Source organism: Lacerta agilis, chromosome 11 (genome assembly GCF_009819535.1).
Source record: "Lacerta agilis isolate rLacAgi1 chromosome 11, rLacAgi1.pri, whole genome shotgun sequence".
NCBI classification, from domain to species: Eukaryota; Metazoa; Chordata; class Lepidosauria; order Squamata; family Lacertidae; genus Lacerta; species Lacerta agilis.
Window position 1 is genome coordinate 13629881 of NC_046322.1, and position 25383 is coordinate 13655263.

Below are 25383 nucleotides of genomic sequence, written 5' to 3' on the forward strand. Positions count from 1 at the left end.
TAGACAGAAATGGGGAGAACGGAAATAATGATTGGGGAAATGAGAAAGGGAAACTGACAGGTTCACCCATCCCTACTTATTTACGCACTGCTGGCCTGTTAGGGGAGCAAAGAATTGTTAGAAAAGGATGTAGCATCAGTTTTTAAGAGCCAGCCATACACCTCCTGCATGTTTACACATAGAGGGATATCAGCTGCCTGGTTCCAATGAAGTATTTTATGCCCCTTACTGTAATCTGTGAGGCAGGCCTTAACTACATCCACTTAGAGGTGAGTGCTCCTAATTAGGAATAACTGTTCAAAATGTGCTGTTGACTTTACTGCCATATTAATTTTTGGCAGTGTCATCTTGAAATATCTGAAACAGAAAAGAAGCGTGAGCCTCTTAAACTGCGAATGTAAATCAAATCTTTGTAAATGTCTGGCGTGCTTGAAAAATAGGCTGCATTGATTTTTTTTTTTAAGAGATCAGCGTAAATAACTTAATAAAATGTGATGGGCTTAGAGGATATGGGACACATTTGGTGGGTCTCCTGTTTAGCATCGCGTAACACCGAGGATGTATATAAAACAGTATGTTTTAGATAACATTTTGTGGAGCACACGGTAACACTTGGGTGGCTGCAGCTGTTGTCTAATTTTTTCTGGATTAAGTTTGGTCAAGAAAGACGCTGCCTCATTTTCAGCTTGTCATTTGCCCAGGAAGTAAAAGCAAATTGTAATGAGGGAATCACAGCAGGAGAACCTCTGAACAAATGAGAGGCATATATTGACTGACAGCCAGCATGCCATTTCAGTGATAAATGTATTTTTATACACTGCTGTTCAAGGTCACTTTCTGCTCTGTTTGTATGCTGGCTGTCAAATCATGCAGTTTTATGTTTTAATACAAAGTAATTTGTGGTGGCTGATGCAAAATAATAGCATTAGGAAATTATAAAATTAAGATGTATGTCCGCATTAAAATGTATCTAGTGTGAATCTAGCTTTTATGGAGAGACATTTTGAAGGGCGGGGGGGGGGGAGGTTGAAAACTAATTTCAAAACATAAGCATGTGATTTCCACCATTACCACCCTTTCAAAGCTTAATATTGAGGCAGCAATGCGAAACACAACAGGAAAGGAAGTTCAGCTGAAATAAAAGAGATTTACTTGTAGTAAATGCATGTAGGAGCAATGTGTATTTCTCCCCCCCCCCCACCCCTTCAGGAGCAAAAAGGCACTTAGGGGAGAGGTGCGTACTTTGAATTTTCATAATATTCACTTACACTGGGACAAGCCTCTTGCAGCAGATCTTTGTGAAAATTGTAAAGCCATTTTGATTTTATCTTAAATGTAAAATTATCTTAGAGGATATGTAGAAAGTTACTGGCTCATACATAAAGGTTTGTTTGTTTTTTACGTACCTCTAAAATTATTGACTGTACATATAGCAAATACAGGATTGGCCGCAGTTTTCTGTCTTCTGCATACTTCTGTCAAACCACATAATGTGTGATCATGCAGAGCATGGAGATGGCCAAGCACACATTGAGCAAAAGCAATTGTATCCTGCAGCATGGAGTGTGTTTCAAAGATGCATGTAAACATGTTTTGACATGAAAGCTGCATAACGACCTAATGGTGTCGTATTGACCACTATCCTGTCTCTGCCAATGGTCGTCAATATAATTTTATTTATTTATTATTATTTTATAAGCAAAGATCAAAGACTGGGTTCCAGTTCAATTCTTCTGTTAACCCTAGAGTAAAAGAAAAGTGTGAACCCTAGTTCTGGAGGTCGTGTTTTTAGTTTCCGTACAGAGAGGGGTTGAGAAAGTGGTCTTTGCATGAAGAAATTGCTAATACCATTACTTCAGGGTAACTTCTAACCAGGAATTACAGGTAGGAATGTATTGTTTACATTAAAGAAACTGATGGACTCTCACAACTCAGGAAGGGATTTTGGGGTGAAGTGCTGAAAATAGTTTGAAGAAAACAAACCATTCAAAGGCAGGATTGATCCATTGATGATGATGATGATGATGATTCAAGCTCTGCCCCAAACAATTCCTCCTACTAGTGATCAGGAACAAATTTTGCCTTCAAGCCAGAATGAAGTCATATACAACTTAATTACTTTGATTCAGTCTTTCCATATTGGCTCCCCTGAGATGTTCCTTTACCTTTTGGACACCACTCTTAGCATAAGACTATTAAGAAAGGCTTGCTGGGTCATACTTAAGGGGCCTCTCTGGTTCAGCATTCTGCTTCCCGCAGTCGCCAGATGGTTCTGTGAAACACAGAAGCAGGATATGAAAATAACAGTATTACCCTATTGTTAGACCTCCTCATCTCGTACTCAGAAGTGTTACTGCCTCTGAACATGGAATAGCTAATCACTGTTGCTGGACCTGATAGTGACCATTGCCACATAGTGTGGCAGTGAGTTCCATAAGTTACGTGTTGCCTGAAGAAGTACTTTGTTTTGTCTTATCCTGGATCTGCTTCCAGTGAATTTAAGGGATGCTGAAAACAGGGTCCCTTCTCTACCTCAGGTTTAGCCAACGTGGTGCCTTTCAAACGTTATTGGACCACCTCTCCCATCATTCTCAGCTAGCTTGGCCAGTGGTCAGGATTAGGGGAGTTGCAGTCCAAAGCGTGGGGGTGGGGGTGCCACTTTGGCTACTTGGCTCTGCACTATGCATTTTCTAAAACTCCCGTGTCCCTCCTTAGTTGTGTTTCATCGTGTGTGTTTTTTTACATGCTCTACAAATGCGTGCATGAATATCGGGGCCTCTCTGACACAACACATGGGGATGTAGACATAGAGGAAAATCAGGACAGCTCTTGTGTATACACGGAATTACATTAGCTGTGCAAATCTCCTTGATGTCCGCAAATGGCTAGCGTGGTTTTCCAGTTCATTTTGAAAGGTCTGTTAATGGCTTGATGGAATTGGTGCGGTGGAGATTGCTTGTCAGTTGCCATATACTTGGATTCTATTAGATGTTAATTGGAGCTACTTGATGAAATGCAGCCTAGATAAACCCCACAAAAAAGTCTGTAGCACCTTAAAGGACTTCTGTATCATGTTATGGGGTTGTCAATGCAGCAGAAAACCGGGTTACTGGGTGTCGTATAAATCCAGTTAATAAACAAATAATCAGGAGCGCAGTACAGGATCAGCCCACGCCTTTCCTTAAAAATAAAAGTGCCCTTGTTAACTGCGCTTTTCAAAAAGCGCAATTAACATGGGGTTTGCACCCATGTCTAACAACCCTCTCCCACTGGTATCCAGTGGCAAATTGCCTGTGAACATGGATCTTCCATACAGCTATTATGACCAGTAGCCATTGACAGATTTATCCTCCAAGAATCTGTCTAATCCCTTCTTAAGCTGGTGGCCACCATTGCATCTCACGGCAACAAATTCCATAAATTATTTCTGCTGTAGGAGTCAAGTCCTGATTTCTTTGCTCCAACGGTACCCTATTCTCGCATCCCAGCCTTATTATTATTTCTAATTGTTCACTGTACATAACGTTTTGCCATTTTTTCCAGATCTCATCTTACATATGTTGTCTCAGTGGCACAAATGCCCTGGGGTCCCATGTGATATCACAGTACATGTCTATTTTAAAATCGTTGTGAGACAGTTCAATGGTTTGACTTAGCATAGTGCTTGGTATGCAATTATTATTATTATTATTATTATTATTATTATTATTATTATTATTATTTATACCCTGCCTATCTGGCTGGGTTTCACCAGCCACTCTGGGCGGCTTCCAACAAAATATTAAAAATACAAGTAAAGATTTGCCTTGGGAATGGATTATCCATACCTGCTGACGGTGCTGTCTGGTGCCTGTTAAGAAGGCAGGAGACCGGTGGCAGGTGGAGCTCGCCATCCTCCCTGCTTTTGTCGCCATCCTCCCTGCTGAATTGCAGGGGTAAAGGAAAAGGAAACTGACAGAGCCCTATCTGCCCTAATGGACTAGCCTGCCTTGGACTCCCAGTATAGAAGTCAGAACTTGAAGGATCACCTCTTCCCACCCAGACTCTGACATCTTTTTTCTGAAGCCCTCCTTAGAGTACAGCTGCCAAGTGAGCTATCAAATGCCCTCTTCAGTGCTGGCACCCCAGCTGTATCATGCCCTCCCCAGAAAGGCCCACCTAGTGCTTTCTTTAGTATCTTTTCAGTGCCAAGCAGATTCCGTTTTTATTGTCTCAAGCCTTTTACAATCATGTTGTAGCTTTTAAACTTTATTCTACCTCTGTTGGTTTTTGAATTCTGTCGTCTTTTTAGCCGATTTTTTTCCTCGCCTTACTGTGTTTTTGTCATATTGTTATATTTTTTATTACTTTCTTTTTTTATTCTGAGAGTTGCTCAGAGAACCATTTGTTACGCTTAAGCCAAGTATTTAGATCTTCAAGGTTATAGATCATCAATACAGGCAACAAGAATATATCACTGAAGAAGCCCGAAATTGCCAAGGGAGTGCGCTATCCACAAGACCCAATAAACGGGCCCCAATGGGGGCGTAGCGCTCTTGTAACTGCTTGGACTGGAAGGGCGAAACAGGTGCAGAACCCCAGCATCCTGCCTCTTTCATCAGCATCCCTCGGTCGTTGTGAACAACGACAAACTTACCCATTGTTGGAATCCTCATGAACTTATCCACCAACATCAAGAAAACCAAAAATAGAATCAAGCACTTGAAAAATCTAGTGAAACCAGACTTTATAAGTTCATTTTAGGGGGGGGGGGTAATTCGTAAATTTCTGTGGCATTGTGTCAGGATTTGTCTTTGTCTTATAAATTCGATAAACAATGTACATCATCTAGGTTATAATTGTTTGTGTTATCTTCGCCATCGTGTTGCTTGTACCATTATCTTTGCTGGCAGCACAGGTTTCATCTTTTTAAACGTTATTCTAGCTCAGTTGGTTTTTGAATTCTGTCGTCTTTTTTAGCCGAATTTTTTTTCTCACCTTACTGTGTTTTTGTCATATTGTTACATTTTTTATTACTTATTTTTTTTATTCTGAGAGTTGCTCAGAGAACCTTTTGTTAGGGAGAGTTTCAGATTATACATAACTAAATAACAATAAGTAACTTTGAGTCCCCCCCCCCCACTGTAGAGCAACTAGCAGAGCAAAAGGTTTGTTTTCCCTATGTTTTCTTTTCTTCTGCTACTGATTTTTTGTTTTCTGCATTAATAAACACAAACCTTTCACAGATGCTAAGTGCCAATCATACGTCTTGTAAGCTGCAGCTAAATATATCCTTCTGGACATGTTTTATTTCAGAAATGTGCTGCCCTTTGCCCACCAAAACCCAGTATATAGAAATGCTTTTGATTCAAATGCAAGGCTTTGCGTGGATGCGTGCACATACTTGTTTATTTGATGAATAAATAAGAGTGAGCCCTGCAAAGTGCACCCTGAATTACACCGAGGAGAGGGAAATCTGTTTTTAAAGGATTAGCATCTGCGAGGAAAGCACATAAATTAAAACATCAAAGCTATTTGGCTCCCTTAAGGATTGTAGTTATTTGGATAAATTGTCAGTGGCCAAGAGTGCAACAAGTTTGCTAGCAGTATTGATTTTCACCTTTGAATTACCCAAACATTTTTCATTGGCAAATATTAATTGCTTGTTAAGTGCTGAGGAATATGATGGCCAAAATATTGAACCCCATAACTAATCGGCCTTTTAGTTTTCCTTATCATTACATAGTGGAGATTACATAAGGCACTGGGTTTGCTGAAGTCAGTGTGTCTTGTTTGTGAAGTACCGTGGGCAGATATTGCAATTGGTTATCATTGTCTGCTTTTTCCTATTTTAGTGTAGCTTTACTCTCTGGCAATCAGCCTTGGGGGGTACTTTAAACTGAAGATTTACCCTTTTGATTTTAGGGATTTCAGGGTATTAAACCTGGCCCTGAAAGATTCGAGGGTCTGGCAGGACCATGTTTCTGAAATCTTTTGCAGGAAGCATTGTTTTACTATTATATGAGACCCACAGTTCTCAAAATCGTAGGTTGTAGACAAGCCAACCAAGAAAAACTGTTTTTCCACTGTCTCTTCCTGCACCTACTTGGATAGCACATAGTGGTGGGGTTTCTGGAGTAGTGAATTGATGTCAGACTTAATCAAGTTCAAGCCTTTGCTATAAACGTAATGCTGAGGCTCCCCTGGTGTTTGCAAGTAGAGGCCAATTCTCATGATGCTACTGTGGGCTCTTGCAAGCAACCATTTTGTGTGAGGCAGGGACTTATGGATTTGGGTCCCAGCTGCCGCCTTGTAGGCTTATTTTCCAGCTATCTCAAATCTTGGGAGTTTTGTTGTCAAAGCTCCGTGAGCTCAGGACACATAATATGGCTGCACCAATAGAGTCTGTGCTCAGAGACAGCTCAGAGGGCCTGTACACTTGCATGTCCCTTCCCTAGATCTTTGATAACACAATGGGAACTGCAATTTATTATTTCATAAACCTCCCCCCCCCAGGACATACTATGCAGTTAAGTTTGCTGTTCCAAAACGATGCATGCACCGGCATTAGGCAACATGAGTCGGTTGCATTATCATTATTTATTATCATTATTTATGGCAGTAGTTCTAATTATGTGCCACAGGTTAGCCTTTCCCAACCTGACGCAGCTCTGATCAGCCTTAGCCAGAAAGGCCATTGTCCAGGGATGGCAGCTGTTGTCATCCAAAACATCGGAAGAGCACCAGGGTTGGGTAAAAGTGCTGCAGCTTATATTGCGTGAACTTGAAATCATAGAATTGTAGAGTTGGAAGGTTCCACAAGGGCCATCTAGTGCAACCCCCTGCAGTGAATGAATCTTTCACCCAACATGGGTCTCGAACTCACCACCCTGGGATTAAGAGTCTACGTAGAATGTTATAGTAGTAGAGTCCTTTAAGTTCCTGGGCTCTATAATTTCTGATAACTTAAATTGGTCAAGCAACATCAATAGTATTATTAAAAAGGTCCACCAGAGGCTGTATTTCCTGCGTCAACTAAGGAAATTTAAATTGTCCCAGGAAGTGTTGACCCAATTCTACAGAGGCATCATTGAAACTGTTCTCTGTAATTCCATAACAGCTTGGTACGGTACAGCCTCCAAGAGAGACAAGAAAAGGCTCCAACGAGCTGTAAGGATTGCAGAAAGGGTAATTGGTGTTAGCTTGCCTTCAATAGAGACAATTTATGCTACCCGAGTTAGGAAGAGAGCAGAGAGAATTGTAGCAGATCCTTTACATCCCGGTCATCATCTGCTTGATTTACTTCCATCTGGACGTCGCTACAGGACTTCATATACAAAATCGGCCAGGCACAAGAATAGTTTTTTCCCTTGTGCCATTAAATTGTTAAATTCATAGTTGTATAGCTTAAGGGGAGGTAAAATATGGGTGGGGTTTCTTTGCTTCTTTGTATTGTGAGAGGAACAGTGTCTGTATGTTTACATTGCAATGTAGCCGAAACAAATTCCAAGTATGTTGGAAAATGTACTTGGCCAATAATAAATTATTCCTATTCCTATTATTCCTATTATGAACTGGCAGCGTTCGTTCCAAGAGCTTTTCTGCTGTCAAAGGGGCAAGTAAGGATAAAAGCCTGCAAAACAAACTCTACAGACAAAAGTATACATGGGCAGGACAGTTTTCTAGGCAGCAGGAAAGAGATTTGTTACATATTCTCTCATATCCCAATCTTCAAAGTGGTTTGCAACCAATTTGCATAACGGGGGCGGGGAGGGGGGAGCCTCAAAGTATATGAAGGCTTCTTCCTAAATCAGTTGTAAGCAGCAGAAATCTCCCCTTTACCTTAAAGTTCTAATAAAACGTAACAGCAAAAGGCTTGTGAATGTGACAGCCTAATCAATCCTGCGGTCTGGCTGTTAGGCACAAATTGCTGAAACAAGCCATATGATGGTGGTGTCTATCAAAACAGTGATAACTAAGTTGCAGCAGTGCTAATGTAGCTTTAGGGGGAAGGCTGAGGCTCAATACTCCAGCACAGGAGTTGACCGTGCATGGGCCTGACCCTGGCAACTCAAGGAACTGCTGGGGGACAATCTAGATGAGCCAACGGTTTGGCTCCGAATAAGGCAGATTCTTATGTCTGTGTAGCACATGGGTCGGCAAACTAAGGTCCGCTGGCCGGATCAGGCCCAGTTGCCTTCTAGATCCGGCCCACGGACGGTCTGGGAATCCAGGCAGCTGGCATAACATGCACACACGTTGGTTTTTGCAACTCAGCCAGGCTTGGGGGTCAGAAGTGAGGTGGGCGGCTGCTCGAGACAAGCCCCTTCTCTGTCCGTCACGCACACACAACAATCTTTTCTTCTGGGGCAAGGGGTGGGGAAGAGAGAAAAGGAGCCACAGTTCGGATTTCCAGCATGGAGCTGCCGGCAACTGACCTCAGGAAGGGTAGTTGTGGTGGCAGGGGCTCGGAGGCTCCTCAGGAGTGACACCCGCTGGTGTCTGTGGTGGCGGTGCTCCCCGCCAAAGGAAGCGGGGAATGCATGGGCAGCTGCACTCCGAAGCAGTTTTTCACTCTGCTGGGGAGGCCATTCGTTAGCTACACGGTGTGAGCCATGGAAAGGTAAATAGCCGCCGCCTCCTCGTCTTCCCACATGCGGGGAAAAGAACGTTTTTGCTTGAGCGGCGCCGGCCTGACTTAGCATGGCCAGTGACTTTTCCCTTCACCCACGCATGCGCACACGCTCTCCAGGGCTGACAGGAATGGCACGCATACCTCAGCCTCCCACCCCCACCCCGCCTTGCGAGAGAAATAATAACTGCCAACGCGTAAAACACAAAGGAAGCAGCATGGGTGTATGAGGAAACCCCCCCCCCAAAAAAAAATCACATTTGGGCAACATTGGGGTTGGTCCCAATAAGGGTTTTTACCAGAAATGTGGGTCATAATCATGGCAACATATAGTCCGGCCCCCCCCACAAGGTCTGAGGGACAGTGGACCGGCCAACTGCTGAAAAAGTTTGCTGACCCCTGGCGTAGCACCTCTATTTCCTTGATGAAATGCGGGGATACACTTCCACATAGGTGCACCCTGCACAACAGAATCCGTTGATGCATTTTTCAAAATGCATGCAAGGAGACACGCAAGTGGTCCGGTGAGATGCCCATGTGGTGGAGCCTCCCCAATGCGTCTCCAGTCTTTGTGCACACGAGGCTTGCATCTGGCCATATGCACATTCCATGCTGTCTTTCCTTAGGCACCTTTAGGCACCTGGCAGAAATGTTCCTCTTTCGCCAGGCCTTTGGCTGATCGACATCCAGCGCCCTTCAAAAATGTGTTGGGGAGCGGGGAGTTATTGGGTTGGTTTTGTTTTTATTATGTGTTTGTGTTTTTATATTGCGATTTTATGTTGTAACCATCCTCAGGCCCGTGGGTGGTATACTACTACTACTACTACTACTAATAATAATAATAATAATAATAATAATAACGGTGTACTGGCAAAGCAGGGAGTTCCTGGTTCAAGTCTCCATTCCGTTTCTCAGGCTAAACTACTCCATGGGGTTGTTGTTGAAAATAAAACAAGAGGAGAGGAGAGTTACCGTATCCCACCAGAAGCTCCCTGAAAGATAATAAGCAGGATACAAACTAATTTCCAGGATTGTGTGATAGATAAGATAATGAGCTGGAAGTTGTTTGGCTCTCCCTTCAGCCACACACTCACTGAATATCCTAAGGCAAAGAGTCCTCCCTCTCTTTCTTTCTTTCTCTCTTCCTCAGCTCTTTATCTGCGATAAAAGAGATCAAAATGCCGACCTACCTTACAGCCTTGCTGTAAGAATTATTGAGGGAAAATATGTGCGAGTGCTTTGAACATTGGGGAGAATTGCTCCATTTCTTTATTGCTTGTCACTTATTCCCCACATGCATCGGCATAGATTATTAAACCAAACGTCGGTTGCACGGGCCCACACCTGAGGGTGCAACTTCATGAAGTACAGTCCGTTTGGGTTCTGTTCCATTTTGTTTTTAGCGTTTGCATAAATTTTCTTCCTGGTTGTTGCACTTGTTTAAGTAGCCTAGGAAACTCTAGGTATTCATTGTGGGTTAAGAGAGGGATCGCCGTAGGAATATAACCAGCTCTTTGAATCACGCCGTCTGCTAAGAGCCCTACACGGATATTCTCTCCACAGCCAGTTGACCCACTCGGCAGAAAGGTCAGCCTGCAGAATAGGTCAAAAGAACCCTCTGTGCGTCGAGGGAGGACACCATCATGCATATATTGCTTCCCGACATGTTAGCCAGAATCATCCCTGTGCCCTGCTTAATGTGTGCTGCAGAAGAAGCCGGGGGACTTCCCCTCAGCAATGCATGAACAGAGCCAATTTTTAATTTCGTTTTCTTAAGAAGGAGAGTATAGCTGGTGCGTGCGTGAGAGAGAGGTGGGGAGCCTTCAGAGCTCTGGTGAGCTTGGAAGTGGAGCGTGTAGTGCTGCACAGGGCTCGGAATATCTTGCCCTGTCTTACTTGGTACCAGACATCACCACCCCCAGTGACAACATTGGATAATTCACCCTGTTCTGTTGTGGGATGCTGCTGCTGCTGGTGGTGGTGGTTTTCCATTGCAGTAGTGAAGTGGGAAATGTGGGGTGCTCTCAAAGAGATAATGATGGGCAGTTATGTTCTCTCTTAGGGTGAGAGTTGAACACAGAAGGCTGTGGATTCTTTAACCAGCCAGAGGCCTAGTTATACAGGAACACTTTTGCCTAGCTAGCTCTTCCAGCTTAATTTTATTTCAGAAAAGGAAATGGGGCTGATTCTGTCAGAACACGCCTGGGGGGCACACGCAGCCCCCAGAATGAGGCAGACCTCTCTGAGCGTCTTCCTATGAAGTGCAGCCCGGGACGTTCACAAATCAGTCCCAGTGCGCACCAGCCTAGAAAGTAAACACTGACATGTGATGTAACAATCACACATCCAGCCTTGGAGGAGTGAAATGCTAACAGATTCTTTCCATGGGAAAGTGCTATCGCTGCACATCACAACTATTAGTTTGGTCTTCATAAGAGCAACCTCCCTTAGAAATCTGAAGTTATAATGGCCTTCGATCTATATCAGGCATAGGCAAACTCAGCCCTTCAGATGTTTTGGGGCTACAACTCCCATCATCCCTGACCACTGGTCCTGTTAGCTAGGGATGGTGGGAGTTGTAGTCTCAAAACATCTGGAGGGCCGAGTTTGCCTTTGCCTGATCTATATGTTTGGTGTATATTTGAAATCTTCTTTTAATCCAAATGTTACTATAGTTGGTGCCGGCTGACTAATTTTGTATATCATGGTTCTTGTTGTTCTTTATAGACCATCCACGGCCATAAAGGAGCCATAACAGCCGTGGCTTTTGCTCCCGATGGACGCTACCTTGCCACTTACTCCAACACAGACAGTCACATTTCCTTCTGGCAGGTATGTTTCATGCGTGTGACACTTCTTTGTCTCATATTTGAGTTGTGCTGTTTTTCCAAAACTGTTAATATTCTGAGTCTGCCGGTCTCATTTGTGGGTGCTGCAGACACAGTCTGAAGTTCCCCATTGTTTGCTATTAAAAAAAATCCCAGGGGTTTTGAAGCTTGCAGTCTGGGAAATCCTAGTGTTCCTTGGAAGCCTATCAGGTGTTCCCTAGTGAGAACATTAGTAATGGAAGATGAGGCTCCTTATCAGACAAGCAGCCTGCTAGGACCAATCTTCCCCTCCAGTGTTATAGCCACAAGGGGATGTTGGATATTTTCAAGAGTACCACTCTCAGTTCATGCAGCGCGGGGGGGGGGAGGTGTTCAAAAGGCCTTTCAAGAGCTCTGTGTGAACTTAGTGCACCCTATAATATGTCTGAGAACCTTCTTCAATGCACACGGTTTCAATAGCACACAAGCAAGAGGTTCCTCGGCAGACAAGTCAGTAAAGAGAATTTCTCAGACCTCTGTAATGAAACATCCAAAGAACACCACAACCACAAAATCCCAAGAATAAATACCAGGCAAGCCCCTTTCTGATAGTCTCATGTGCCTCCAAGAATCAGCTGAGCCTCAGCCACTTGAGGGTTTGTTTCCCCATGGAGAATATTCCGTAACAGCTTGACAGCCAACGAACATATCTCCTTTTGTCTCCCCAACTTTTGGTTATGACACTCAGAATTGGATAAAACAAACTCCCCCTTTTTAATCCAAAAAAAAATAAATACAGGAACAAAGGCAATTCCATGGGAATGTATAGTTTTCAAGTTAACAATATTTATTTTAAAATATACATACCGGTACTATTCCTTATTAAAGAAGAAAACCAATTCAAATGTGCTGTTTGCAAAATTGCCTGGTGCACTGCAGTCTTTCAATGCATCCTTCTGATCCAGAGCCGCTGTGTAAACAGAAAGTGCAAAGGGTGTGAGGGTTCCCCATTCACTTCAACAGATAAGGCAGACTTTGAGCTGTAGTGTCATGGTGGGTAGGTTCAGCCCAGGAAGCAGCCATTGACTCACTGCCTCCATCTATCTCAGCGGAGAGGAGCCACGACACCACACTGCTGTTCCCTCATGTTTCCAATGCACCCATGGTCAAAAAATATTGTGAATGTTGGATGAGTTTCCTTTCCTGCAAGTAAGTTTGTCACATCCTGCTGGAAAGTTCTCCTGCACAACCCCCCCCCCTCCTTGAAATGAATAGTTGTTGCACAGTTGAGCAGGTCCTGTTCGTTTCAGTGGTGTTCATGAGTGACATCTTCCTGGTAGATGGTGCCTTTTGTTGAGAATTGCCGCCTACGTGTGCAGATATCTGCGCAGGGGAAAAAGAGAACTGGAGAAAGCTCTGACAGCAGAATGATTGCTTCCTTGCCTTGTAGCATTCCTGTAACTATCAGCTATTAGTATATATATTTAATCTACCATGGCTTTCTGCATGTCATTCAATGATAACTGTATGTGTCATTAAAGAGTATTGGATTATTCTCCATCATCATACAGTGTGCGATTTCTGAAGCAGTGAATAAGAACCGTAAAAACGCTCTTCCATCACTTGCATATATTTAGTTGAGTTGCATGGGAAGATCTAGAAAGCAATCAGACGTATTGATTGAGATGTTTTACATGACCATCTAAGATTGCAGGGGGTGGCAGGGACAATATTCCTATGCGGGCACGTGCTTCGACATATAAACTGCTCTGTTTAATCCCCACCCCACCCCTTCTTTCTTTCTTTCTTTTTTTACAAAAAGGCAGCTTTAACATAAAGAGTTAAGATGAGCCAACACGTTGCATTTTAAAATGTGACCTCGTCCACTGGTGATTCCTCCTCCACCCTCAGCGGTCTATTCAGTACTACTATTAATGCAGGAAAATCAGTAACATTAGTCATCTTAAAAGGGTTATTACTCAAGATGATTTAAATTGTGAAAATGTCAGTGGGGCTTGCATGCTCCCTGCTACAGATGCCATGATTTACACTCTCTGACACCATTCTGCTGCTGAGAAGGTCCAGGGAAAAAGTAATGGCTTCTCTGTTGCGCTGATCAGAATTCAGAACATGATATCAGCAATAGCACATCTTAAAAAACGTCCTAGGATGTGCCAAGGTTTTCATATGTCAAAGTCCCAGACACGCAGCTGAGGCCGTCATCTCACCTGTTCTATGCAGATTCAAAGTTTCTAATGTGTTTGGCAGGTTGCACCGACACAGAGCTTTTGCTTTTCCTTCCTTGTTTTTAAAGCACATCAGGGAGTGGAACAAAGCAATGCAAATTGACCAGTTATCATGTGAATTAGGAGCTCCAGTATTTAAAGGTTTGTTCCCTTTATATTTTGCCCAGGGAATGAATGGATGGAGATATAAAAAGCTTCTTGCCTGTTGTTGCTTTCTCCCCCCCCCCACACCTATTCAAAATATATAGGGTCAAAAACGTAACTTTTTATTATTCAGGAAGCTGCATTCAGCAGAGAGGGATCTTTCCATCACTGGACTGTGCAGCTGCAACAGTTAAAAATACACACAGTCACAGAAGACGATCTGAGCACAATTAATATTGCAATTGCTCATCTTCAAAAACTAGCATTTTAAAATAAAGTTTGAGTCAGCAGTTCTCTCTCTAGGAGTTGGATTTTTCAAGTGAAATACTGTTGACCCTGTCCGTTGTTAGGCATGGAGGTTCCAGTAAGTATATGCAGCTTTCCTGTCTACAAAAACTTCCCTCTTTGCATCATTGGAGGGAGGTAGCTTTGCACTGAATTCAGAATCAGGATGCAGGGCAAGTTGTGAAATTGGCACCTTTCCATTTTGGCCGCTGAACTTTGCAAGAAAGGAAATTGCCATAGAACACAGGCAGGCTTTGGGTTTGCTCTCTTCCATATAGAAGTGTATTTCTTTCAAGTTGCCTCCAACATTTTCAAGTGTAAAATTCTAGATACATCTGTAAAATCGCCCTAAAATGATGTATTAGGGAGCTGTAATTAAATAGCCTTTATGAACCCCTCTTTAAAAAAAAGCAAATGTGAAGGATCGGCCATGTTTTCCATGGTACTCATAATGCAACTTCATCAGGGATACTCACAATGTTTTTATTGATTCTCAGCAGCTATTGGTTCAGAATGAATGGAACGAAACTCCAATTGGAGCCATATTGCTATCACCAGGAAGTATTGTCAAACAACTTCTCTAAGCTCTTACAGGGTGCTCTGTGCATTTTACACTGCTGTGCTCTCCATAAACAATTTTTTTGGATTTCGATACTGATTGACTGGTCCTCTTTTTTTCCCCCCTGATGGCAGATGAACACCTCTCTTCTGGGAAGTATCGGGATGCTGAATTCTGCACCACAGCTCCGCTGCATTAAAACGTATCAGGTGCCCCCCGTCCAACCTGCATCGCCAGGCTCCCACAATGCCCTCAGACTGGCCAGGCTCATCTGGACTTCCAATCGCAATGTCATTCTCATGGCCCACGATGGCAAAGAGCACCGATTTGTGGTGTAGAGTCAGGCGTTCTGCTTTCGTTTCTTGCTCTCAATACAGTTTTGTTTGGAAACCCCCTGTAAATCTCATCTTCCTCATTGTGATCTTGACACCAGGTGGTCCACGCCAGGGCCCGCACCAGTAACCCAGCGAGATTGGCCAGGGGAAATTTCTCCCGTACAGCAGAAGCCTTGCTGTTGACTTAGAGGCACACATACCAAACTCAGCAGCCTGCAGCAGTTATGCCAGCATGTAGGGTTTCCCCCCTTTATCCGTAGGGAGAATAAGAACCATGAGAACGCAGCTATGCTTCTTCGGGTTGCGACTGCTTCAGTAAGACTCTCTGGAAGATCTTGATTTTATTAAGTTAAAAGGAAAAGGAAAAAATCAAATCGCAGCATTTAAACCGGGCTTAATCTAATCGCTTTGAGAGTGGCTGAAATGATTCACAGGGTTTTAAGTTAAAACTTTTTTTTTCTTCCTTTGAAGTATTTAGAATCCTGATGTTTACTGAAAGTATGTTTGTTTACATGGATGCTCCTCCAGCTGTGCTCCTAGCCTAAAATGGGTGGTGGCAGAGAGGTGGGCTTGTAGCATCCACACACAGGTCTCCACATGCATTCTTACGGCACTTCTTGACTTACAGGACAGGGTCAGATGGCCCCCATGTGCATAGGAAATCCCCCGCGTCCACTAGAGATGCTGGTTCACAGCATTAAAGGTTTATTGTACCTGTCAGGCTCAGGATTTCACAGCAAAATATATGGGAAAGAGAATTTTCCACTTCCTTCAAACCGGCGATGCTTCCTTATATACATTCTTGATTGATTTGGAAATGATGGCGTGCTTTAATGAGCAAAGAAGCAATTTTACGTTTCATGTGTCAGGGAAGAGAGAATAATATTGACTGTGGTGTTAATTTTTTTTATTTAAAAAAAATGAAAATGTGCAAGGTTACTGGAGAAAAAGGATGGCTGTTAGCATTTCCTTTGCTGCTAATACAGATATTTGTGTCCACGAGGGTTCTCTCTCCCAGATTTCTCTTGAACTGGACCCAACCAAAATAGGACCCCAGTGAATTTTGTTCTGATGTCAGCTTAATCATGACGCAACACATTTTCAACATTTAGATCTCATTAAAGGACAGGAGTTTTAAGAGGTGGATGTATTTGATGGAATGCATCACTGGTCATTGGTGCAGCAAATTGCTACTATACTTTTTAACAGTTTCAATAAGTGAGCAATGTAGATGTTCACATATCGCCTGTATTTATTACTGTGTGAATGCACATGGAGTTTTGTTCCTAGTACGGCAGGGAAAACAGTCTGGAGAATGTTTTATTTAAATGGTGGTGCATATAGACGTGTGCTTTTCTAGCTTGCATTCTCTTTGCCTTAAATCTGGGGAATATGCAGAGAGAATGCTCTTAGTGTCTGCTAACACGTTGAACAGAAATTGAGCCTTTCAGGTCCAAAAATAGATCTTGAATGAATAGATAAAGGGGGGGGGGATGATGACTTCTGAGTTGAAAAACCATTGACTACATTCTTTTAAGCACTGCTTGTATGTAGCCCCCATGGATATGAATGAGAATTGCACAAGAGCAATCCAGTAGTCTTGCTCTCGTCTCATATGTTTCAACGGGGCCTGTGCTGAAGCAGTTCCTAGTAGTTTGCATACATTGATTTTTTTTTGGTTAACCATCTCTGTTCAATACACTGTACATGTAAGCAGGATTACACAGGCTGCAATCAACATATCTACCTACATGAGATTTTAAAAGCAGAGAAAGAAATTAAAGACCACTAGGAATGTTTATCTCATAGTTGTTGTGAGTTTATATCCTTTTCAGCTATGGCAAAGCTTAAATGGAGTTTATCTATTGGTGGTGAAATTTTGTTGTGGATCTTCCATGTTTTTGAAGTGAACTTACCCAACAGGTACCAGGATTTGGAAAAGGCAAGAAAGCATACACAAAATATGTATGCTCTTTTCTACCAAATCAGAATGTTAGTATGACATAAACAGAAATTAACCATTTGTGCATTTCCCCTTGGGCATTCCAGAGTCATATTTACTTCTCTTACACAGACTTCTTTGTTGCTCATCCATCCTTTTCCCCTTTCCTTGTGGTGCCCGTGATTCAAAGCTCCACAAGGCTCCCTTGCTCACATGGAGCTCTGCATGGCAAGCTGCCTCGTGTCGTCAGCGGTGGCTAAATGCTTCTTGCATGCGGTGGGACTTGGTGCAAATACTTCTCCCCATCACTGCAGAAAATGGAAGGAGCCTCTGCTTGCAGAAAGCTCCACAGACCCACTGTGATCAGAACTTTATATTACCATAAGCAGAGGGCTGCTACCCAAAATGGCGCCTCTGCACAGAGTTCCTGTCCTCTCCCCTTCTTAATATGTTGCAACAACATCCATGTCCCGACTTTGGCATAAGAGCAACAGCCAGCCAAGGAAATACAAAGGCACATAAGATTTACTACAAACTACAAGGGGAGGCATTCAGAACCCAAAAAAGTGGCTGCTGATTTCACATGCCTGCAGCTTCTGTGTGTGTTGCAACATGGAGTTTCACTCTGGGTGTCTACCAGACCTGTTACATTATGCTGAATGAGAGCAAATCTGCCAAGTGGTGCTACACAATTTATGTCCATTTCAGTGGGACCTGTGTGAAGCCCCCACTTATTTATTTCAAGTGCAGAATGTGGAGCAACTGCACTGCCCCGTTTTTATTTTTTAAATGCTTAACATGTATTTCCTAAATTCCGGCCGCTTTAAATTAAGCCATGGAAAAACACGCTACATGCTTTTATCACTAGGAAGTAGTTCAGTGTTGTGAAAGATCTAAGAAAGAAGTTTAAATGCTGTACCTTCTTAAAATTATGTATTCTGCAGATATCTAACACGTGGTGCATTATGTCTTCTATTTAAATAAATAAAAAACAGAGTGCTTTTAAACCAATAGGGGAAGCTAGCCTGCAAAAAAAGAGTAATTTAAACATGAGAATCAATATTTATGTGCTAGCAACTACAACAGTCTGCTAGGCTTTGAATGGGAACCCACACAACCCTCTCACTGAAATAAATGGAGACTGTGCTACAGCCGGCAGCGTTCAGTGGATTTTTGATCTAGAAGTCTTAATTTCCCTCACACGCAAATCAGCGCTTGAGTGACTTTCTCAGCCCTCACTGCAAACTTCATCACGGCTTAGACCTTTCAGCACTGCAGTAAAATTTGTATTGTCATTCCAGTGTAAGCTTTTAGTGTTTTATTGATTTGTTTAGTACTGTATTTGGATTTGTCCTTGTAAATGTAGAGACGTACGTGGCTTCATTGGCAGTTTACAAGCAAAAGATGACATGATGAGACACCTGTATGAAAATGTTGTCATGACTAAAGTCGCGGTGTACGGTAACTGATTAAAATGTCTGCCTCAAGAAACGACTGGGCGATTCCACTTATTGGCTGCTGCATGTACCCAATGGCCCTGTGTAGATAATGTCTGTGAAATAAATGCTAAATTGGACCAGAGAGTGCTTTCCCTATATTACAGTCATCACGTTGATTGCCACACTCAACAACGCCAGGTGGTTGCGCGAAGCCGGGCTGGATGCGACAGTCACATTATAGCTGCGTTTGGAAATATATACCACAATTGTAGTTTCAGCCACCCACGCTCTATAACAGGGGTGGCCAACTCCCAAGAGACTGCGATCTACTCACAGAGTTTAAAAAAAGTGGCAGTGATCTACTCCCTTTTGGGGTTCAGGTCAAACTTGTTGAGCTTTTTGGGCGGTTCGGGTCAAAGTTGTTGAGTTTTTTTCATGGAAGAGGTAACACAACATTGGGCTTTTTTTAGGGGAGCCACAGTTGTTCAGCTTATTTGGGGGGAGCCAATGATCTACCAGTGATCTACCGCAGACGTCCAGCGATCTACTGGTAGATCACGATCTACCTGTTGGACATGCCTGCAGGCTATAACACCGAGAAATTAGCAGTAGTAATGTTATAACATTCTGTGGTCGCTGTGATCCTCAGTTAGCGATGTGAAACGAGGATGGGGAAATGCAAAATATTGTAATGTCATGACACTTAACATGTTACGGAGGGAGTTCATGTGAGCTATTTCACAGGACAGCCATTTGTAGCAGCAGCAGACACTGCTTACCATATTACCTAGTTTGGCCCTTAGTTGTGTGTGTGTGTGTGTAGAGAGAGAGAGAGAGAGAGAGAGAGAGAGAGAGAGAGTCTCTTTTTCCTTTTGTTGTCTGGGACTTTTCATTTTGGTAGGTGGAGACTCAGCTTCAGTAAGATCCGGTTTATTCATAAGGCAAAAGGAATTAGGGAAGGTAATCAATGGGGGAAATACCAAGGCTTGTTATTTTAATTTTAGGGATGATGTGATTACATCCAGAAAGGAAGGCAGGAATTTAATTAGTACCCTCCATAGTACAGGAAAATAGGAGGTCTTTTTGTCTTCTCCCCCTCTCCCAAGAAATTGAACCAAGTTATTTGCCGAGACATTAAGACAAGGGAAGCTTCCCACTGGGGATGCAGCAGAATGCTGTGTCTCCTTCATCCAGCAGTTTTTCACTTGGATCTACATACCTGTGGTATCACTAGGCTAATTATTCTTCAGAGAGGATCATAACCAATAATTAATTCGGTCCTTTGGGTTGGTGGGGTTTTTTTCCCCTTGGAAAAGCAGGGTATGGATTGAGGTGGTCATTATGTAACAGAGGGGAGGGAGGGTGGGGGGCATCAGATAACCACAAGCCTTCATAATTGCAACCCTTCAAGAACCTCTTGATTCTCAAGGTGTGTTCCTCTGTTACAATAATTGATGGCTTAAATATTTTTTTTCCTATAGGTAGAACCTGCTCAGTAACTGTTCTATTGCTGATCACATAAACTGATCAAACGCAGAAAGGGCACGACATTAATAGGGAGGTAAAGCCAGGCAGTGCTGGATGAACTTTCACCTTTCACCTCTTCAGCTGACAGACAGAGCCGAGTGTTGAAAAAAATCAATACTTAGGAGCCAGGAGGGAAATATTTCCAACCTCTAACTAGAGAATGTATTTTGACAAGGCCAAGATAATCCAAGCTGCAGAGGAGAAAGAGAAAAGAAGACTCATTTTTAAAGCTTGACACTTCAAGGTGTTTTTGTACAATGGTTTAGAGAAAGCATCGATAACGTACAAATACCAAAGGTCAAAAAAGAAAAGCAGGGGAGAATTTCAGAAATTACATGCATTGTCTTTCTTTCTATTTGCTTTACCAAATAACAAGATTGCAGCCAAGCTTTGATTACCAGATACATGTACACGGACATTAAAGAATTATGTGATTCCATGAATTCTCCCCATTTGTGGGGAGTGGCACGAGTGGGGGATTAAAGGCATCAGTGTTGTGCCTGCAGCAATTCCATTGTGTAGCATGTCTGCCTCCGCTCTCTGCTGTATTCTGGCACTGCCTTGCAGTAATTGCTTATAATATTATCTATTGAGTTGTTGAGCATCCTCTTTGTGAAGTGGGAGCTACTGTCACATATATGTACCAAAGCGGATGGGAACCACTGGAGCCCATTCTGCATGCCTGCTGACCACTGCCGAAACTGGAAGGGTGAACAGACCCAACACTGACACACACCATGTGAGAATTCTGTGTACCTGTATCTGACTCCCGCACATTAAGTCATCACCTAGCTTTGCAGTCATCAAGTGATGAATATTCACACACATGTGAGACAGACCTTAGATTAGCTCTCGAATTCTGCATCCAGAGATCGACTATTATTATTATTATTATTATTATTATTATTATTATTATTATTATTACCCCAAGTCAGTAAGTTGGCTGGTTTATTTACCTAGCTATTTATTTCATAAAATTTATACAGTGCTTGATGGTAAAAAACACACACACACAACAACACCCTCAAAGCAGGTTACAAAAGATAAAAGTCAAATTCAGAAAAAATACAGCCAAGCTGGTCTTGCAGAAGAATAAGCTTCACCTGGGCAGCTCAGCCCCTATGTATGTCTACTCTGAATTTTGGATTCAATGGAATGCCCCCCAAGTGAACGTACCTGGGATTGCAACTTTGAGGTCTTACCATGAAGTTACAACTTGGGGTTTCCAACCATGGTCTGGTTCACACCCTAGGCAGTCTCCTTGATATCACCAGCCCAGTAGTGTTCATGTTGGAACCATCAACATCTGTATGACAGCTGCAATCACATAAAGAACATCAGCCATGTGCACATAACTGGTACAGAGGCAGCAATTCATGTTGGGGTGTCTCCATGCAATCCTCACCAAGTCCAGAAGTCTCTGTATAGTCTTGATGGAAAGCCATTGTTCTGTCATGCTCACTATGGCAGCAGCTATTGTACTAGAACAACCCTTCCATTGCATTTCAATGCACATGCAATTGTTCACTGTTACCTGTTGCAAGGTAATCTAGGAAGCTGCCTTATACTGATTGGTCCATCTCACACAGCATTGTCTACACCAGCAGTGGCTCTCCAAAGTCTTTGCTGAATCAACTCAGAGATGCCAGGGATTAATGCTTGAACTTTCTGCATCCATGTTCTATACCATTAATAACCTTATGGTTGTTTCTCAAAATTACCAGAGAGTAGCCCATTCAAGAGACATGGGTGGTGCTGTGGTCTAAACCACTGAGCCTAAGGGTTTGCCGATCAGAAGGTCAGCCGTTCGAATCCCCGTGATGGGGTGAGCTCCCGTTGCTCAGTCCTTGCTCCTGCCAACCTAGCAGTTCAAAAGCACATCAAAGTGCAAGTAGATAAATAGGCACCACTCTGGTGGGAAGGTAAACAGCATTTCCATGCGTTGCTCTGGTTCGCCAGAAGCGGCTTAGTCATGCTTGCCACATGACCTGGAAGCTGTCTGAGGACAAATGCCAGCTCCCTTGGCCTATAGAGCGAAATGAGCGCCACAACCCCAGAGTCGCATGTGACTGGATCTAAGGGGTCAGGGGTCCCTTTACCTTTACCTACCCCTTTCAAATCCAGTAAAACAGATAAATGCCCCCTCCACTAGCATAACCACAGTCTCTGGAAGCCAGCCAATATTGTGAAAAGTAAGCATGTACCCATTGATCATCTGTGATCAGTTGGCATGTCCAAAGGAAAGAGTCTTTTCAAGCCATGACTCCACATCTCTAGAACACATTGCCACCTGCACTGTGACAGGCTGCATGATTTCTGATGTCCAGAAAAGTTCTAAAAGAACCCCGTGTTTTCATTTGTTATTATCCTGAGTGTGTTTAGGCTTGATGACGACGTATTATTATTGAAGGCTTATAATGATTATTTTGTTCCTGCAACAAAATAATCATTATAAGCCTTTGTAATTTGTATTGTTTTGTGTGCTATAAGCCACCTCGAGAGGTGTTTTGGAGGTGACCTAAAAATATATCTAAATAAATGGGAGAATGTTATTATTGCCATAAAGGTGCCTTTGAAAATACAAGAAGACAGATCTCTGCCCCAAAAGACTTACAGTCCTGAAATTCAGCGCAGTGGAGAATTCAACAAAATGAAGGCAAGGATATATAGGAAAGGGAGATGATGGCTGCTGATTGATCGCTTATTTCAAATTGTTGCTGTTTTGACATTTTTCATGTTAAGCTTGTGGACTGCTTTGAATGCCTTTTTTTAAAAAAATAAAACCAAAAAATAAAACCAAAATATTAAAGGCCAGCAGAGTAGCACTGAGATCAGAATTTTGGGATAACACAACAAAGGAAGCAGCTGGGTATTTTTCTTCCTGCCGTTTCCTCTCCTCCCTCCCACTTCCACCACCCATTTATCAGAAGTAGTTGCAGGGAATTTTCTGTGCGCACCCAGAGAAAAGGTTGAAATAACGGCAAAAAAAAAAAAGACAAATAAGAGGTTGAGAATAGGAGTGACGCATTCTTAGCAACAGGAGAGGCGCCTCTCCAAACTGTAGCACAGCAATGAATCTGAACTGGTGCAAATTGCTTAATGGCTATGGCCACCTACTGGCTAATTACTTCAATATCACAGATGATCCTTCACTTGTAAAGCTCTGCAACCTCCACTCGGAGAAAGATACCTGCGATGAGAGGGGGGCACTTGAGATCTATAGGGAAAATATTATTACAGGAAATTACAACTGTCTGCTCTTTTGCTGCAGTAAACAGGGCTTCTGTTCCTCCTCGAGCGTTACAGGGTTTCTAACCGTCAGCACAATGGTGTTTTTCTGAGAGTGCTTCCCCCACCCCCAAAGCATAGTACCTGCTCCTTGTCTCAAGGAGGTCTTGCAAATTATACATTCCCTGTATGTTTTAATTGAGCGTCATCTTCAAGGTACGCCACTCGTAAGTTCTGTTTTGAAATGCAGAGGTTTAGCTGCGAGTATAAGCAAAAGAGCAAGTATTGATCAAATATTTTTGCCGAGCCTCTAATAATGGCGCTCTTATTGTTGTTAGTATTTTATATGGTGCATATTTCTTAGGAGACACAGCCACTCCTGGTAGTTTACTGAAAAGCCAGTTCAAGAGAACAAATTCATTCTTATCCTTTCAAGGGGGTGGGGGGTGGTGGTTTAAATCCTCCCTGTTAGAGGAGCAGCCCTATGCAGCCCAATCCTTTGCATTAGCCCAGTCGCCGGGTAACTTCGCTGAAACTCACTGGGTGTCACTCCTGCTTCTAGCCCTCATGGTTGAGAACAAAACCTTCACAGGGTGTAAAGCAAGCTCCTCTAAAGGCTGTGACACTAGAGGGCGCTCTGGGTGGGGTTTCCAACAGCCAAGGAGAGCGGTGGGTGTTCTTTAAAATTATACGCACATGCTGTGTTTGTTCTTTAGGATTATGCACACCACTGCTGTGCTGTGCTTTTCGTTTTTTGTTTACTTTTGGAGAAATCGGTGCAGAAAGAATTTTAATGGGAAGAAGTTCTCATAAAAAAAGCAAAATTAGCAAATGCGCTGATGTCAGGGGCTTGGTAACGCAGCTTTTCCAGCTTCTCACACCTCAAGGAAAGCCCAAGAGAAGGCATAATGAAGTCCCTCCTCCCATGGGGTTGCCACAGTCCATCAGAGCTCAGGGCAGCTGTTCCTTGCTTCCTTCGCTAGCAGACCACCCTCCTTTCTCGGGCTTTCCTTCAGACTCAAGAAGCCCTGCTCATCTTGGTGGCAGAAACGTTAGCCAACTACTCTCCAACCGTTTCTTTGTTGACCCTCAAGAGAGGGTCCCTGGTACCTTCAGGTCTCTCCCATCTTTCCTTCCTCCTCTTGCGCGTTCCGAAACAATATTTCACCCGAAACACGCAGCCAGCCAGCCTTCAAAAAATTCTCGCTTCTCTGAAATTTGCAATCCAGTTCTCCAAGGAACGTGCATAAAAAAATTGTGTGCTAGGATACAGCATGTGCCTAAAAATGTATATTTGTTGTTGTTCAGTCGTTCAGTCGTGTCCGACTCTTCGTGACCCCATGGACCAGAGCACGCCAGGCACGCCTATCCTTCACTGCCTCTCGCAGTTTGGCCAAACTCATGTTAGTAGCTTCACGAACACTGTCCAACCATCTCATCCTCTGTCGTCCCCTTCTCCTTGTGCCCTCCATCTTTCCCAACATCAGTGTCTTTTCCAGGGAGTCTTCTCTTCTCATGAGGTGGCCAAAGTACTGGAGCCTCAACTTCAAGATCTGCCCTTCCAGTGAGCACTCAGGGCTGATTTCTTTAAGGATGGATATGTTTGGTCTTCTTGCAGTCCATGGCACTCTCAAGAGTCTCCTCCAGCACCATAATTCAAAAGCATCAATTCTACGGCGATCAGCCTTCTTTATGGTCCAGCTCTCACTTCCGTACATTACTACTGGGAAAACCATAGCTTTAACTATACGGACCTTTGTCGGCAAGGTGATGTCTTTGCTTTTTAAGATGCTGTCTAGGTTTGTCATTGCTTTTCTCCCAAGAAGCAGGCGTCTTCTAATTTCGTGACTGCTGTCACCATCTGCAGTGATCATGGAACCCAAGAAAGTGAAATATATTAGTATATATATATTAGTATATATTAGTGTACAAAAACACATGTTAGTGGAAATGGCTTAAACTGTGGGATTTGCTTCTGCAAGATGTAGCGATGGTCATCAATTCTGATGGCTTTGAAAGGGTGCGAGGGAAATGTATAGAGGATAAGACTGTCTGTGGCTACTGGTCATGATGGGGGTGTACTATCTCCACCAATGGAAAGGAGTTTCCCTTGATATTTCCATTCCTGAGTGCTGTTACACTCAGATCTTGCTTTCAGGCTTCCCGTTGGCATCTGGTTAGCCACTGTGAAGACAGGAAGCAGGATTAGATGAGCCTTTGGTATGATCCAACACGGTCTGATTACAGTGGTGTCTGATTA

The 25383-nt window shown here is 43.1% G+C and overlaps 1 protein-coding gene across 4 annotated transcripts in view; it reads left to right on the forward strand.

The window, feature by feature from the left end:
• Window positions 1-18507, forward strand: part of WDR7 (WD repeat domain 7) — a 212238-nt gene extending 193731 nt beyond the window's left edge. For all 4 annotated transcript variants that reach the window (XM_033164543.1, XM_033164545.1, XM_033164544.1 and 1 more), the window contains 2 exons: window positions 11339-11443; window positions 14787-18507. In XM_033164543.1, coding sequence (XP_033020434.1) covers window positions 11339-11443; window positions 14787-14990 — 309 coding nt within the window. In that variant the 3' untranslated portion in view covers window positions 14991-18507. The remainder of the gene's footprint in view (window positions 1-11338; window positions 11444-14786) is intronic.
• Window positions 18508-25383: the final 6876 nt, after the last annotated feature.